The sequence below is a fragment of the Adiantum capillus-veneris genome, chromosome 18 (assembly GCF_014529385.1).
Source record: "Adiantum capillus-veneris isolate H3 chromosome 18, ASM1452938v2, whole genome shotgun sequence".
NCBI lineage: Eukaryota > Viridiplantae > Streptophyta > Polypodiopsida > Polypodiales > Pteridaceae > Adiantum > Adiantum capillus-veneris.
Window position 1 is genome coordinate 60,531,865 of NC_140948.1, and position 16,127 is coordinate 60,547,991.

The 16,127-nt window shown below is 43.9% G+C and overlaps 2 protein-coding genes across 2 annotated transcripts in view; one reads left to right on the top strand and one right to left on the bottom strand.

Annotated features, from left to right (window-relative positions):
• The window catches only part of LOC147435742 (putative alkaline/neutral invertase F), a 53,720-nt gene extending 52,693 nt beyond the window's left edge, over positions 1-1,027 (top strand). Inside the window, exon 4 of the mRNA XM_086488717.1 lies at positions 623-1,027. Coding sequence (XP_086344843.1) covers positions 623-912 — 290 coding nt within the window. The 3' untranslated portion in view covers positions 913-1,027. The remainder of the gene's footprint in view (positions 1-622) is intronic.
• Positions 1,028-12,569: 11,542 nt separating this feature from the next.
• Positions 12,570-14,472, bottom strand: LOC147435743 (receptor-like protein 51). Its single transcript, XM_086488034.1, has one exon. The coding sequence runs from the start codon at positions 14,319-14,321 to the stop codon at positions 12,660-12,662; it is 1,662 nt and encodes a 553-aa protein (XP_086344160.1). The 5' UTR covers positions 14,322-14,472; the 3' UTR covers positions 12,570-12,659.
• Positions 14,473-16,127: the final 1,655 nt, after the last annotated feature.

The following is a 16,127-nucleotide window of genomic DNA, read 5'->3' on the forward strand; positions in this document are numbered from 1 at the left end:
ATGTAGTTTGCAATTCACTCATTACATATGGTGGTCGTAGTAGCTCTCTAAGAACCCTTATCATTGGACAGTTGATATCTCAGCAATCTAGGTGATCTTGATTCTCTGGATACCCTTGGAGCGCTTGCCACAACTATGCCAAACCGCCCTTGGTTACTTAAGAGGAAAAAGCTAGAGAGGGGGCAAATGCCACACAGAGAATGCTGAGAGCGAGATTAAGGTTAGGGCCATCAGTTTAAAAACTGGCTATGTGGGTGCTGACCCATAGGAGAAGAGGTCCAGCCCACTGCCAGTCTATTGGGTGATCAACTACATGGGTCAACAAGCTGTATATAGGCATGTCTACCTCCTATATGGCCGGGCACAACCACAATACAGTCCCCCACGGCCCCAATCTGCTCTTGGGAAATACGAGAGCTACCTACAGACAGGAGCCCATTCATACGGCGGATCTGTCTTTGTGCAAAACATACTTGCTGTTGACGAGCAGAAAGAAGCCGTTTGATGTTCTGTTCTTTTTCTTTAATGGTAGCGTTGCATATGCTATTTATTTTGATGCAGTTTACTTGTCATTCCCAATTTTACTCATGTCCTTCCTGATATAGCTCTTCGTTTTTTGTAGTGCTATTGTGGTTATTCACAGCGGCTTGCATCAAGACAGGCAGGCCACAGATGGCAAGAAGGGCGATTGAACTTGCGGAACAAAGGCTTTCAAAGGACCATTGGCCTGAATATTATGACGGCAAGCTCGGAAGGTACATAGGCAAGCAAGCGCGAAAGATGCAGACTTGGTCTGTTGCAGGCTATCTGGTGGCCAAGATGATGCTCGAGGACCCATCGCACTTGGGCATGATTGCCTTGGAGGAGGACAAGAAAATGAAGCCCACTCTCACCAGATCTGCTTCATTCTAGATCAAATTTGATGGGTAGAGGCTAGGAGTATTTAGAAAATTTTATTGTATGCCTTGAGGGTACCCTGTCCTATAATAAATTTATAGAAAACTAGCTGGAAGGTTTTGTCTGAGCATCAGCATTTTGTTGCCCTGTGCTCTCTTAAACACCCCCCCCCCCCCCCCCCCCCCCCCCCCCCCCCCCCCCCCCACCGGCCGCGGGTTGCCCAAAATGCTAGGATCTGATGGGTGATCAATTTGGTTTGTACTATGGTACTTGGTGAGTCAGGTTTTGTTGCGTTTAGAAAAGAAGCATGTTTGACAGTGGCTAACCTTGACAGTAAAGGCCTTAACGAATTTTGCCGTTATCAGATTCTCTTGACAATCAATATCGACAATGAAGAAGTGTTCCCAATGTCAGTCTCCTAGTTGAATGATGATTCACAAGGAAAAATGTGCAACTTGCGTAGCCTGCTAACAATAAAATTTGCTTTCCATAACCATCCTAGTTGATTTTTTATGAAGAAGTCTTGCGGTAGGTTTGAGTCGACTTGTCGATGATATGAGCAGAGTTTTGAATGTTCACAATAAGAAGTGTGGAAAGATTATTCCTGAAATTGTTGCAAAGCTCATCAAACATTGAAAAAGAGACTCATTGATGGGGTATTTGTAAATTTTGATAATGTCTAGTGATCAAGCTATTATTCTGCGCATTGTTTGCATTCATCCCATTAACAACGCTCTTTTCCGTGTTCGTTAAAGGCTCTCTCCAAAAGACCTCCCAACGGAGATAAGAGGTTTGAATTGAAAGAGCATTGGAAATCCTACATATCAACTGCAGACAAAAGTCGTCTAGATGACTAAGCAGGTGTCTACTTTGGGGACGAAAATTCAAAGGAGCTGCAACCAACCGAGTCAAAAGTGGTTGCCAGCAAAAATATGGCAAGATCCACCTGAAAACCAAAGAAGAATCTATCATAGACATTTTGCTCTATTAAAGATTGATAAGGTGAGGAGGTACAGCTAACATGAAAATCTCGCAGACGCAATATCATTGCAATAACCAATGATCTATGAACACATGGAATGTAATTGTTGCCCCAAAACAAATTGAGGCTGGGCATAGGCAAGAATGTAGAGAAGAGGAGCGTGGCTTGTGCGTCTCTTGTATCCTCTCTTGGCTCTCTCATTGTGGTGGTCTTCTCTTGCATGCTTTCATCTTGTCTTTTATGACAATCTGTGTGAGCATTGATGGTGTATGTGTGAAGAGAGCGAGCACATACGTTTGAAACTTGATGGAAACCATCAAGGTAGAGAGTTGAGGGGCAATGGATCTGGACCGTACATCCACTGTCCATTACTGAGCGGAATTCAACACTGCAGTTGTCGGATCTACAACATGTGAGCAGGCAAAATCCATAGTTTGCACCTCCAATGAGGTAATGGCAGGTCAACAGTGGGAATGGGATGAGGTGATGACACCTCAGCAATCTAATGCTCTGTGCACCTGTTCGCCATCCTCGCCACTGTGCCCTTTGATTCCTGCCAATTGTCGCCTCTCTTGGCCCCTCTCCTCCTCACTCTTGAGGGCCGGGAAAGGACACTCGTGTGTCTTTTTGTCATAATAATCAATATCTAATTCTCCTAAATGATTTTCTCATATTAAACTGATCATTTAATATGGGGAAGTGCCAGGGGAGAAAAAGCTAGAATATTGGTTAAGCTAGCAGACCGGCCACAATAGCGATCCAAAGGAGAGAAAATAGGGATCCAAAGGGGGGGCCATTTGCAAAAGAGCCATGTGCAACAATGGGCTAAAAAGACCCTAAGGTTCAGCCCATTAAGACTTCCAAAATGCTAAGGTTCCAAAATTCAAAGGTTGTATCCAAAGGTCAACCCTAGGGAAATTGGATGCTTTGTGTGTGACAAAAGTCTTTGCATATCCCTACATGGGAGGGGGGAGCCCTTCTTCTAGGGGATGAGAGAGAAAGTCACACACTCACACACACACACACACACACACACACACACACAGGCTCCCTTTACACAAAGGGAATTAGGGACACATGTCAGCTCCCTAGCCCAGATGCCCACAAGGTGTGCCCAATTCCTATTGGATGGCCTTGGAGGTGGACCAATGAGATTTAGACTAGAGTAAATCTAGTTTAATTAATTTAAAAACACTTAATAAAAGAACCAATGAGAATTAAGTCTCCTAGAAGACTATTGGACAGTCTCCCAAGGGGTCCAATGAGCATCTAGGAGCCCAATGGCTTGCCTGATTCCTATTGACCAGGAGGCAAAGGGGTCCAATGAGAGTTTAGTTTAATGATTAAATTACCTAAAGCTCTCCCGAAAGGGGAAAGGGGGACACATGTCAGAAGGCTATCACTTATGCTGCTTAATAGCCATTGGCTTGACTTGGGGAGGTCCAATGGGGAGTCTGCAAGAGCAATTAGCAAGAGGGCTCGCCCAAGAGAGAGAGGGGGCTGATTTTTGCAAGGCATTATCACACACACACACTCACACAATCTCATGTGTGAAGAAAGAGAAGACTATCTCTTCCCAAGCTTTAATGGAGAGCTCATCACCTACTCCAAGCTTATGAGATCGAAGCCTACATCGACACACTCTTGGCTTGTGGATGCAAATCCAACCTAGAGCCAAGCTTCAATGCATGCTCATCTCTTCTATCAAGCTAATTACTAAGCTAAAGCTATGCTAATATGAGTGATTATGTGAGGAGATGTACATCTTTCTCGTAAGATACTCCTCCTTCCTCTCAATCTACTCTCATACCCTGCTAGCTCTCACCATCTTCGAAGGTGTGTGAGGTCTTGGGTCTGAGAACGAGGATAATTAAAGTTGTGTTTGCTAAGTGTTTTGCTTAGTGCATGAAGCTTTCATCTTCATTGCACTAGCTAGTTTTGAAGGAACACAAAGAATTGTATTGTACAATGTCTCTCTTGATGGGAGAAACCATAATACAAAGCCTTTTGGAGGGGGGACCGGCTCCATGCAAATCCGGTTCTCAACTGTTGTCAATAGCTTAATTTCTCTCTCTTTGGAAAGTATTGTTGATGCTATCTAACTAGGTGTTATGCTTTTTGTTGCTCTCTCTACCCAAGCACTCTTGTAATTCTAATTAGGAATCTATTCTAATGAAATGCCCACTATGTTCATGCTAATTTTCGCTACACACAAGTCTTTCGGCCATTAAATGTTACATTGGTATCAAAGCACAAGGTTTCTCTTTTCTTGCTCAAGAAGGGAGGTCCTCAAGCTAGCTATAAATGGTTGGTATTATTAATTGCCTGTGAGTAAGTAGAATAGGGATTTTTGAGCCTTGCAGTGCACCTGTCTTTGTGCAGTTAACGGAGCATCACTGTCGAGAGCTATGGTCTTAATAGTGGAGTCCTACGAGGCTTGCCTACGGCTTAACCACTATTGAGATATTAGAAGCTTGACAGGAGCCGGTGCTGTTTTGGTGTCGAAAGACCCTCTCTTCTATTCCTTGCAATTAATGGTATTCGAGCCGCGGGTACAGTAGCTTGAGTGCTTTTTCTTAAGGGGTAAAGACGAGTAGCAACTAGGGCTTGAAGTGCCAAAGTACACCTAAAAAGTTTACACCTAAAAGTTGTTAGAATGGCTGACAATAGTAAAGAGAGTGAAATTAATTTTGATAACTTTGATTTTGCTCATGAGCAAGCTCCTAATGATGCTTCAATGCTTGTTAACTATCTTGTTTCTAGGCTTCAACAAGCGATGGGCAATCCATCTCTCCAAAGTGAAGTGCAACGGCGGCTCCGTGCGCACGAGATTCTCCAAGCTCATCACCATGACGAGAGAACACCTAGGAAGCCTCCTAGTGAGACTCCTAAAAGAGGTCTCTCTCCGATTTGGAAAGAAGAACAGAATCCGTACGAAGGGCTCAAGAGTGTACTTCTTGATGATGCATCTCCTTTCCAAAGGAGAACTCAAGAGCCTCCATCGAAGGAACGAGAAAGAAGTGAGTCTCTCGCCACCTCAGCGGAGATGGCTCCACGAAGACGGCGGGCTAAACGCTCTCCATCACCACCAAAGCGGAGAAGACCATTGCACTCTTCTCCACATCATAATTCAAAGAGGGATGAAAAAAAGCAAGAGAAGAAAAAGGCGAGAAAGAGGACACCCTCTTCTCCATCTTCTTCATCCTCTTCCTCTTATGAAAGTGATGGTGAAGACAACGAAGATCAAGACAAGAAAGAGGGGAGAAAGAGGTTACCCTCTTCTCCACCTTCTGAAGAAAGTGATGGTGCAACCTTTGAACCATAAAAAAGAAGAGGCCATAGGAAATCCTATGCCGCATGGAAGAGGTCATCCAAGCTGAAGAAGTTCAAAGAGGGAGGAAAGAGCATCTCTTTCCTCACCTATGATGGCACCTTTGGTGCTACGGACAAAGTCTTGGCCTTTATCCAGCAATTTGATGCGGCGTTTGGAGATGAGGGCTTCACGGAGTCCTCTAAGCTACGCCATGTAGCTATGCACTTTCAAAAGTCCGCCAGGCAATGGTGGTCTAGCCTACGAGCCAACGGTGAAGCTCCACGAACATGGAAAACTTTAAGAGCTTCCATTATGAAGCAGTTTTTGGCCACCGATGACAAAGACAAAGTACTCACCGAATGGCGAAGCTTAAAGCTCTCTCTCAATGAATCCATCTACAAATATGTTGACAAGTTTTGGGACCTACAACTCAAAGCCACCGTCTTTAAAAAGTTGGATTTTGGAGAGCAAAAGCAACAATTTTGTGCGGGCTTAACCGAAGAAATGGCGGAGTATGTGAACTCCCAAAGGCCACGTACCATATCGGCGGTAATACACCATACTATGGTGGCCTCACGAATCAATTTCCAAACGGGGGCTAAAAGAAATAATAAGCCCCCGGAAAACAAGGGTTCCAATGAGCCTAACGGAAAGAAAATGTCCAAAAGTCTCCTAAGGGCAACTCCAACAAAGCTAAAGAGAAGGGAGTTTACAAAGGTAAGAACAAACTCTCTCCTGAAGAGCTTGAGCGTTATCGCAAGGATAACCGGTGTTTCAAGTGCGGCGAACAAGGGCATGCGTACCGCGCTTGTCCCCAAAAGAACAACCGCCAAGATCCTCCTAGAGCTTCCTTGGTTGAAATCCAAGAGGAGGAGACTCACCAAACTCATCACAAAGGATCTCCTCTATGCCATGCTTGGGGAAAGGTAAGAGAACATGATGCTTTTATTCTCTTTGACCCTGGTTCTACTCACAATTTTATATCTATAGAGTTGGCCACCAAGCTAGGCATACAATCCTACGAGATGGGAGATGTCCTACCCGCAGACAGTGCCTTCAAGGGGCAAGAAGCTTCAGTCACTCCCTTAATCGGGAAATTGAGGCTTCATGTCCAAGGCTATGTGGACAAAGAGGACTTCTTTATCTCTCCTCTCAAGCATGAGGATGTAATCCTAGGGGCACCATGGTTTGACCGCCTTGCTGTCGATGTTACATTTCTTGAAAGGAGAATCTCCTTTAAGTTCAGGGAAAAAGACATGTATATAGATGCTAAGGAAATGGGTAACACTATTCCCATTGTACATACACCAGCTTTCAACAAGTCAATAAAGAGCTCTATTTCCGTGTACATGATTTCTGTTAAAGATTCTCAAAATGAACCTAATGCTTTAGCAAAAGAAAATAAAAGCAACCAAAAGGAATTAAAGTTATCCAATTCTCTCAAGGGGTTTCAAGATGTTTTTATTGACGACATCCTTTGTGAGCTACCTCCTAAACGAGGTAATGATGACCATGCAATTGAACTTCTTCCAGGAAGTTCACCGCCTAAAAAATCTCCTTATAGAATTTCTCAAGCTCAACAAGAGGAGATTATGCGGCAAGTGCATGAGTTAGTTGAGAAGGGCATGGTTAGGCCTAGCTCATCTCCATTTTGCTCACCTGTGCTATTAGTGAAAAAGAAAGACGGCACATATCGTATGTGTGTCGACTATAGAGCACTAAATAGGATCACTATCAAGAATAGGTTTCCCGTTCCACGGGTAGAGGACCTATTTAATAAGCTACAAGGGTCGACCTACTTCAGTAGGATTGACCTAAAAAGTGGCTATTATCAAATAAGGATAGTTGATAAAGACATTGTAACGACCGCATTTCGCACCACATTTGGTCTTTACGAATACATATTCATGCCTTTTGGCTTGACTAATGTACCAGCCACATTCAACCGCTGGATGGAGAAGCTTTTCAGGCCTCATCGAACCTTTACTGGAGTGTTCTTTGATCATATTATCATCTACTCTAATTCATTAGACGAACACAAGCAACACCTCTAGGTAATATTTCAAGTTTTAAGAGAGAATAAACTTTATGTTAATCGAAAGAAAAGTGAATTTTTCTTGCAAGAGATTTAGTATTTAGGTCACATTATCTCTCAAGATGGCATCCAAATGGATCCATCAAAGTTAGAGGTAATAAAAGGATGGCCTAAACCAAGGAATCTTCATGAACTAAGAAGCTTTATAGGTATGTGTGCATACTATAGACGCTTCATAGAAAAGTTCTCACAAATTGCGGGACCATTACATGACCTAACAAAGAAAAGCATTAGGTATACATGGTCTGCTAAGGAGAACAATGCTTTCGAAAAGCTTAAAGAAAAAACCTGTGCTTACAATACCGGATCTCTCAAAACCATTTGAGGTCCAATGTGATGCTTGTGGTGATTGCCTTGGAGCTGTTTTGCTCCAAGAAGGGCACGCCATAGGCTATGAGAATCGAAGGCTCGACTCTGTTGAGCAAGCTCTAGGCATATATAAAAAGGAACTCCTTGCAGTTCTACATGCCTTAGACTCATGGACACACTATTTATTGGGGACTCCTTTCATTCTGCGAACGGATCACCAAAGTCTTAAGTACTTCATGACGTAGACCAAGCTCTCCGACAAACAAATGAGGTGGACAAATTTCCTTTCGCAATTTCATTTTCATATTGCTCACATTGCTGGCAAGCATAATCAAGTAGCTGATGCACTCTCAAGACAGCCGAGAGTGAATGCGGTTTCCATAGCAACTCACAATGATCTATCTTCAATGATAGATGAGTACGCTATTGATCCCGATTTTAGAGATGTGATTTCAGCCCTTGCATTAGGGAAGAAAGAAGAACCATTTACCTTACAAGATGGTTATCTTCTCTATGGAAATAGACTATGCGTTACTAACTCACTATGTGAGAAAGTAATGTATGAATCTCATGCTTCACCGTATGCGGGGCATAGAGGGATTCAGTCTACCTTAAAGGGAATTGAAACATATTTCTATTGGCCTACCATGAAAGTGAACATACAAGAGTATGTTTCTAAATGTGTGGTTTGCCAAAAGACAAAATTTGATAGAGGGAAGCAACTTGGATTGCTTCAACCCTTGCCAATTCCTAATTCACCATGGGAGAGCATATCCATGGATTTTATCTTTGGATTGCCTAAGTCTATCCATGGGAATACGGGAATATGAACGATAGTAGACAGGTTCAGTTAAACAAGCTCATTTTATACCTCTCAAAAAGACTATCAAAGCCCATCAAATGGCAACCCTCTTCATTTCACAAAATTTCAAGTACCATGGCTTGCCAATGTCTATAATGACCAGTAATTTCTGGAAGGGTCTCTTTGAGAATTTAGGAACAAGGCTAAACTTCTCTTCGGCCTATCATCCACAAACGGATGGCCAAAGTGAAATAGCTAACCTAATAATTCTCGATCTACTAAAAGCCTATGTAACGGAAGTAGATCAAAGATCCCAATGGGAGAAGTACTTACCCTTAGTGGAGTATGCTTACAATGACACTGTACATACTTCCACGGGAAAAGCACCTTTTGAGGTAATTGAGGGAAGATCAAAAAGTCCCTTGCTACTTAAGGTACATGGGAAGATCTTTGCTGTAGATGAGTATAGCCGAGACCTACAAGAATCTTTTCAAAAGATTAAGGATGTTATCTCTATCTCACAGCAAAGGCAAAAGGCTGCTGCTGACAAGAACAAAAGAGCCCAAGAGTTTAAAGAAAACAATTGGGTCTTGTTAAAGTTTCCCAAGGCTCGATTAAGGCACACGACCGGCAAGAATCCTACGGGCCACCAAAAGTACTATGCTGAACTAGCAAAAAGGTACTATGGTCCCTTCCAGATTCTTAGGCCAATCAATGAGATGGCCTATCAACTCAAGTTGCCCAATCATTGGCTCATACACAATGCTTTCCATGCGAGCCTATTAAAGCCTTACAAAGGAGAGCCACCTCAAGAACCAACTATTGAAGACGCACTGGAGATCGAGGACCAAGAGGAGGTTCTGCAACCCGAGTCCATTCTCCGACATGAAGACAAGGTATTAAGAGGCGGTAAGACTATCCGACGATATCTTATTAAGTTTAAGAATTATCCTTTTGAAGATGTTAGATGGATGCAAGGCATACAATTAAAGGATAACCTAAACCTTGTCAACGCTTACAATGCTTCCCAAGAGTAAGCAAATGTACAAAATGTTAAAAATGAAAAAAGTTTTTTTTGTCTTATAAGACTCTCTTTTTCTTTATTGTGCACAAAAATGAAGTAGTATGCATGCTTAGATCAAGTTTGCGGAGACGACGTCTTCCAAACACCAAGTAGAGCTTGTCACTCTACTATGGAAGACTGATAGGACTAATGTGCAGAGATGCTTGCGGCAGCCTCAGGCTCTCAAGTGCCAAATGGACTAGTCATCCATTGTAGAATGATGTCGTAGGGTAACATAGGGATCCTCTACCCGCTAAGAAAAGGACTCATGAATATGCTTTATCTTCTCTACACCATAGTCGAGGACGACTATGATTTCAAGAGACAGGTAATGTCATAATAATCAATATCTAATTCTCCTAAATGATTTTCTCATGTTAAACTGAGAATTTCATGTGGGGAAGTGCCAGGGGAGAAAAAGCTAGAATATTGGTTAAGCTAGCAGACCGGCCACAGTAGCGATCCAAAGGAAGGAAAATAGGGATCCAAAGGGGGGGCCATCTGCAAAAGAGCCATGTGCAACAATGGGCTAAAAAGACCTTAAGATTCAGCCCATTAAGACTTCCAAAATGCTAAGGTTCCAAAATTCAAAGGTTGTGTCCAAAGGTCAACCCTGGGGAAATTGGATGCTTTGTGTGTAACTAAAAAGTCTTTGCATATCCCTACATGGGAGGGGGTGAGCCCTTCTTTTAGGGGATGAGAGAGAAAGTCACACACACACACACACACACACACACACACACACACACACACACACACACACACAGGCTCCCTTTACACAAAGGGAATTAGGGACACATGTCAGCTCCCTAGCCCAGATGCCCACAAGGTGTGCCCAATTCCTATTGGATGGCCTTGGAGGTGGACCAATGAGAATTAGGCTAGAGTAAATCTAGTTTAATTAATTTAAAAACACTTAATAAAAGAACCAATGAGAATTAAGTCTCCTAGAAGACTATTGGAGAATCTCCCAAGGGGTCCAATGAGCATCCAGGAGCCCAATGGCTTGCCTGATTCCTATTGGCCAGGAGGCAAAGGGGTCCAATGAGAGTTTAGTTTAATGATTAAATTACCTAAAGCTCTCACGAAAGGGGAAAGGGGGACACATGTCAGAAGGCTATCACTTATGCTGCTTAATAGCCATTGGCTTGACTTGGGGAGGTCCAATGGGGAGTCTGCAAGAGCAATTAGCAAGAGGGCTCGCCCAAGAGAGAGAGGGGGCTGATTTTTGCAAGGCATTATCACACACACACACTCACACAATCTCATGTGTGAAGAAAGAGAAGACTATCTCTTCCCAAGCTTTAATGGAGAGCTCATCACCTACTCCAAGCTTGTGAGATCGAAGCCTACATCGACACACTCTTGGCTTGTGGATGCAAATCCAACCTAGAGCCAAGCTTCAATGCATGCTCATCTCTTCTATCAAGCTAATTACTAAGCTAAAGCTATGCTAATATGAGTGATTATGTGAGAAGATGTACATCTTTCTCGTAAGATACTCCTTCTTCCTCTCAATCTACTCTCATACCCTGCTAGCTCTCACCATCTTCGAAGGTGTGTGAGGTCTTGGGTCTGAGAACGAGGATAATTAAAGTTGTGTTTGCTAAGTGTTTTGCTTAGTGCATGAAGCTTTCATCTTCATTGCACTAGCTAGTCTTGAAGGAACACAAAGAATTGTATTGTACAATGTCTCTCTTGATGGGAGAAACCATAATACAAAGCCTTTTGGAGGGGGGACCGGCTCCATGCAAATCCGGTCCTCAACTGTTGTCAATAGCTTAATTTCTCTCTCTTTTGAAAGTATTGTTGATGCTATCTAACTAGGTGTTATGCTTTTTGTTGCTCTCTCCACCCAAGCACTCTTGTAATTCTCATTAGGAATCTATTCTAATGAAATGCCCACTATGTTCATGCTAATTTCGGCTACACACAAGTTTTTAGGCCATTAAATGTTACACTTTTCCCTCGAAAATTGGCTCTTGCCATGCCTCGTGGCCTCCCTGGTGCTCACCATTGGGTCGTCAGTTTTTAGAGGAAAGGACATTGAGGTATCCTCCCCGACCCTCGTCACTATATGGCACGGCTCTGGGTCAGAGGGGATATAGGGCCCAAATTTGGGGGCGCGAGGTGCCTTTAATCTCAGGCGTTGGATCACGGGGTGAACTGGGGGTGAACTAACGGTGAACTAGGGACGGGTAAGCTAGGGGTGGGTGAACTGGGGGTAAACTAAGGGTGAACTAGGGGCGCCTAAACTAGGGAATGATCATGTGCCATGCCAACATGGGCAGCGACGCGCGCTAGCGTGATGGTAGGGCATTCTTGTGGCAACCGAGACGTCTCAGGTTCGACCCACACCCCGCGAGGCGGGTGTACTAGGGGTGAATTAGGAGTGAACTTGGGGCGCCATTTTTGCCCCGAGTTCACCCCTAGTTAACCGCGTGATCCGCCGGCCGAGATTAAAGCCGCCTCGCACCCCTAAATTTGGGCCCTAGATCCCCCCTGGCCAGAGCTGTGCCATATAGTGACGAGGCTTCCCCATCCTATCAAAAAAGACATGCTATTTTGGAAAAATAGGCACAAAGTTAGTGCAAAGGTATGGGTTGAGTTTGCTTCAGCCTCCCCCCTTTTTTTTGGGGGGAGGCTGCTCGCCATGGCAGGAGCTTGTTTCCGAGGGATGTCCTTTTACCCCATGAAAAGACACATGCTATTTGAAAAAATAGAGCACAAAGCCAAAGGAAAGGTATTGGTCGAGTTTGCTTCAGTTTTGGAAGGCTCTCACCTCATTGAAGGGTTAGTATCAAAATTGTAGGTGGCTTAGGGTACGTGAGAAAATTATAAATGGCATTACACGACCTGGCTTTTTTCAATTCATAATTCAAATACTCTTGTAAGTGCGAGTGTCTTCGTGAACGACATACGACCAAAACAATCCAGACACCTACAGTCACGGTAATTGTAGTCACATTATCAATGGTTTATAGTTTCCCAAGTAATAGAAAAATTTGCTGCTTGCAAATGGAAGATAGTCATCCTTGAGCATGAAGCTACCGTTGATCATGAAATGTTAGGAGGTACAAACATGGATTTGTAAACCTTGAGCAAATAGCCACATTAAACAAAGAAAGTCAATGAATAAAATGTTGTGAAGTGGTTTAAGACTTGGTGCCTCATACATAGCTTTTAGATTTGATATAATTAATATTTTCTACCTCTGCATTTAGAGACAAGCACCACCACCATGATGAAGACAAATATCAGAACAAGAGTTACCACAACGGCAGCTATAATGATGCGAGGGCCTCTATGTTGCGGGTGAGAGGGGTACTCTCCTGCGAGCTGAGGCTCGGAGGGTGCAAAGGCTTCTTGAGGAGGTTGCGATGGGGATAACGTGGAAGGCACGATTGGCAAGCCAGAAGTATCGCAAGCGGGAACGTCCTTTAGGAAGGGGGAGCTTAGCATGGCATGGTCATAGCAAATGCCCAAGTTGCCCCTAACCTTCAATGTGTTTAAGGTGTCCAAAAAGGTCTGGTTAAAGGGCAATTGCCCACTAAAGTGGTTGTGGCTAAGGTCAAGGAACCTTAGACTCTTCATATGATTGAGGGAATGAGGGATGGGGCCATTGAGTTTATTACTGCTAAGGTCAAGGTAGATGAGGGAGGAGAGGTTAGAGAGGGATGATGGGAAGGGTCCCTCGAGAAGGTTAGAGGCAAAGCTAAGCTTTTGCAATTTCTTCAATTTGTGGAAGGTATTGGGGATATAGCCGGACAGCTGGTTATGGCCAAGGTCCATGTCTGTGAGGTGGGATAGCTTGGTGAGGGCGAGTGGCAAGGGGCCAGAGATAGCATTTAATGCAAGGTCGAGAAATGTGAGGTTGGACGGCCACGTGTTCACAGGCAAGTTTCCCGTGATATTAGTGTTGGAAAATCTCAGCTGCTTCAGGTGCTTCATTTTGGCTATAATTTCCGACAGCCCACTGGCGTTGACATGGACATCCGCCACTGTCAGCTCCGACAGATTACGGAACCTGCCCAGCCACCCCCCAGTCAGCGCCGGCTCGTCCGCTGAGCTGGTGGCTGTTTTCCCCAAACTCGCTATACACGTCAGCGAGACAAGCGACTTCACCAGCTGACTTGGCATCCGCACTGGCCTCATTGGACAGTCCACGAAGGACAGCACCCTCAGTGACGTGGCCAGCTTCTCCATTGCTTCCCCCTCCATCACCGCATCCCTTCGGCACAGCTCCATGTGCAGTGCGATGACGTGGCGATCCGCACTGCCCTTGTCGCAGAGAAGAATGTCGTGCATTGCCGGCGAGGTACAAGGGTGTTCTCCCAGTACGTGGATGCCAAGTAAGCGCAGCGCTTCCAGCTGGGTGGGGTCCAGAGGCGCTCCATTGCTGGTGTTGAGCGAAGCAGGAGGAGGGAGAGGTGCAGAAGCAGAAGGGGTCGCGGCTATGGCGGGTAAGGGCTTCGAGCTTGACGCAGGGGTCAATAGAGCCGCTGATGGAGGGTCAGCGTTGATGTCTACAGAGGATGGACCTTCGGAAACGGCGTCTGCAACGGGAGACAGAGTGGGGAAAGGAGGAGCGGCTCCTGCATGAGCATAGAAAGGGGGATAAGCTCCGGCAATGGAGCGGCTTGAAGATGGTGCCTGAGGCCGAGAAGGAGCTCCGGCTATGACGCCGGCATGCTGATGATGCCCGTGCTTGAATTTATACAAGCTAGAATGAGGCGCTGGAGAAAAATTATATGGCGATAAGATGCTTCCTGCAGCCATGGCGAAAAAGCAGAAGGAGCTAGTGGAGCAGAGCCAAAGCCATAGCCAGACGCATCGGCTTGAATTTGTGGAAGCTGCCATGGCGTGCTTGACTTCAAGATCCTCATCATTACACACACATATTTATGTATAATTCTGCTTATTGCACTCTCCAAGAACGGCTTTGTTGTTCTGCACGCTCATCCGCGCGTTATTCTGCGTGCTGTCCATGCTCTGTGAGTTTGTGTGAGAGTGTCTTGCTGTCTCTATCTTCCACCTTCCTCTCGGAACGGGAAGAAAATCTCGCGCGCATCAAGAACCAGAGCCCGGGTGCTTTGTTAGTGAATCGTTACAATTTGTTGATGAAATTCCCAAAATGCCCTGTATTTTCAAAATCCTTATTTCCCAAAATACCCTTAAATATTTTGAAAATTCCCAAGATACCCCAAGTCCTTAAGGATGGCGACGTTTCTCTAACCTATTGCCCTCAAGGGTCGTGGAAGCAAACACCTTCGCCACAACTGAAACCTGGCCTTCGTTGATGCACCCGCTGTTGCACCCGACTTGCACTCAGAGTTGGCGAGTAAGCAAGCATTCGGGGCAAGCGGCCATCTCACAACTGTGGCAACACTGCAACGTGCGATGGCATCTTCACCTTGGCTCACCTTTTACGTCCAAGATTACTTTTGTGCCTACATTGGTTTACGATGTCGGGTCGTGTTTTGCTCTATGGGTGCAAGACCTTTGCACAAACCTTAGAGGCTTATGAAACTGACCATGGAGGTTACACTCTACTTGCTAATTTAGTACCTCCTAAATTCTGATAAACTTTGGTAAAAATAAAACTCACCGTTTGGTCTTTAAAACTTTCACTTCTTGTGTAAATCTTAGCACAGTGCTTTGGAGGTGCCGTCAAGCTTCTCTCAAAACCCACTAAATTTAGATAATTTGTGGCAAGTTAGAATTTATCCCAAAAGCTTTCCAAACTTCATACTTGGATTTTAAAGAATTATTCTAATGACTTGAGTTTAGCATAGTTACTTTCTATTTTTAGACTTCTATAACTAATTTAAGTCATCTTCTTTGTTATGTACCTTTCATAAAGGTTGCCCTAGATACGTTTATCCTTCCTTGACCTATACCTATTGACTGAGATAACTAATTAGCAAGGGTACTTTATGGACTTTCCTCCTTTTGGTCCCAAACCTTGACTTGTTGGTCCATTAGTACTTAATCAATTTCACTCGTTCTCTTTTTATTTTCCATGGACTTAGGTGACCAATTTAAATTGAAAAATACTTTTAGAAGGTTAGAAATTAATATTCATGACATTACCTCTCTCTTTAAACCATAGTTGTCATCGACTATGGGGTAGGGAAAATAAAGTCATAGCTAGTCTTGTTGCTTTGCATAGAGGATGCTTTTTACATGTCGACATTCTTCCATAGTGGTGACGAACTCCAGTTAGTGCTTGGAAGGCTTAGCTGCCGCAAGCATGTCTTTACTTAGCCCGAATCATCTTTTATAGTAGATTGACAAGGTCTACTTGATAGATTGAGCTACCGCAAGCTTGATTTATGATATGCATACACTTAAAAGTTATGAACATTTAAAAGAAAGAGTTAAAACAAGAAAAACTTATTTAAAAAATATACTTGTTCATATTTGATTCTTACCTTTGAGAGACATGAGTCATTGTAAGTATTTACAAGATTTAAATTATCAATTAGTTGGATATCTTGCATCCACCGTACATCTTCAAAAGGATAGTTCTTAAATTTGACAAGATATCCAACGTCTTACCACTTAGAACCTTATCTTCATGTTGTAAGATGCTCTCTAGCTGCAAAACTTTTTCTTGATCTTCAGATTGAGGTGGTTTTTCAATTATTGGTTATTTGGGTGGCT

What these genes read in the sequence shown, in the direction of transcription:
- LOC147435743 (XM_086488034.1), bottom strand. Translation starts at nt 14,321, where the DNA reads ATGGCAGCTTCCACAAATTCAAGCCGATGCGTCTGGCTATGGCTTTGG.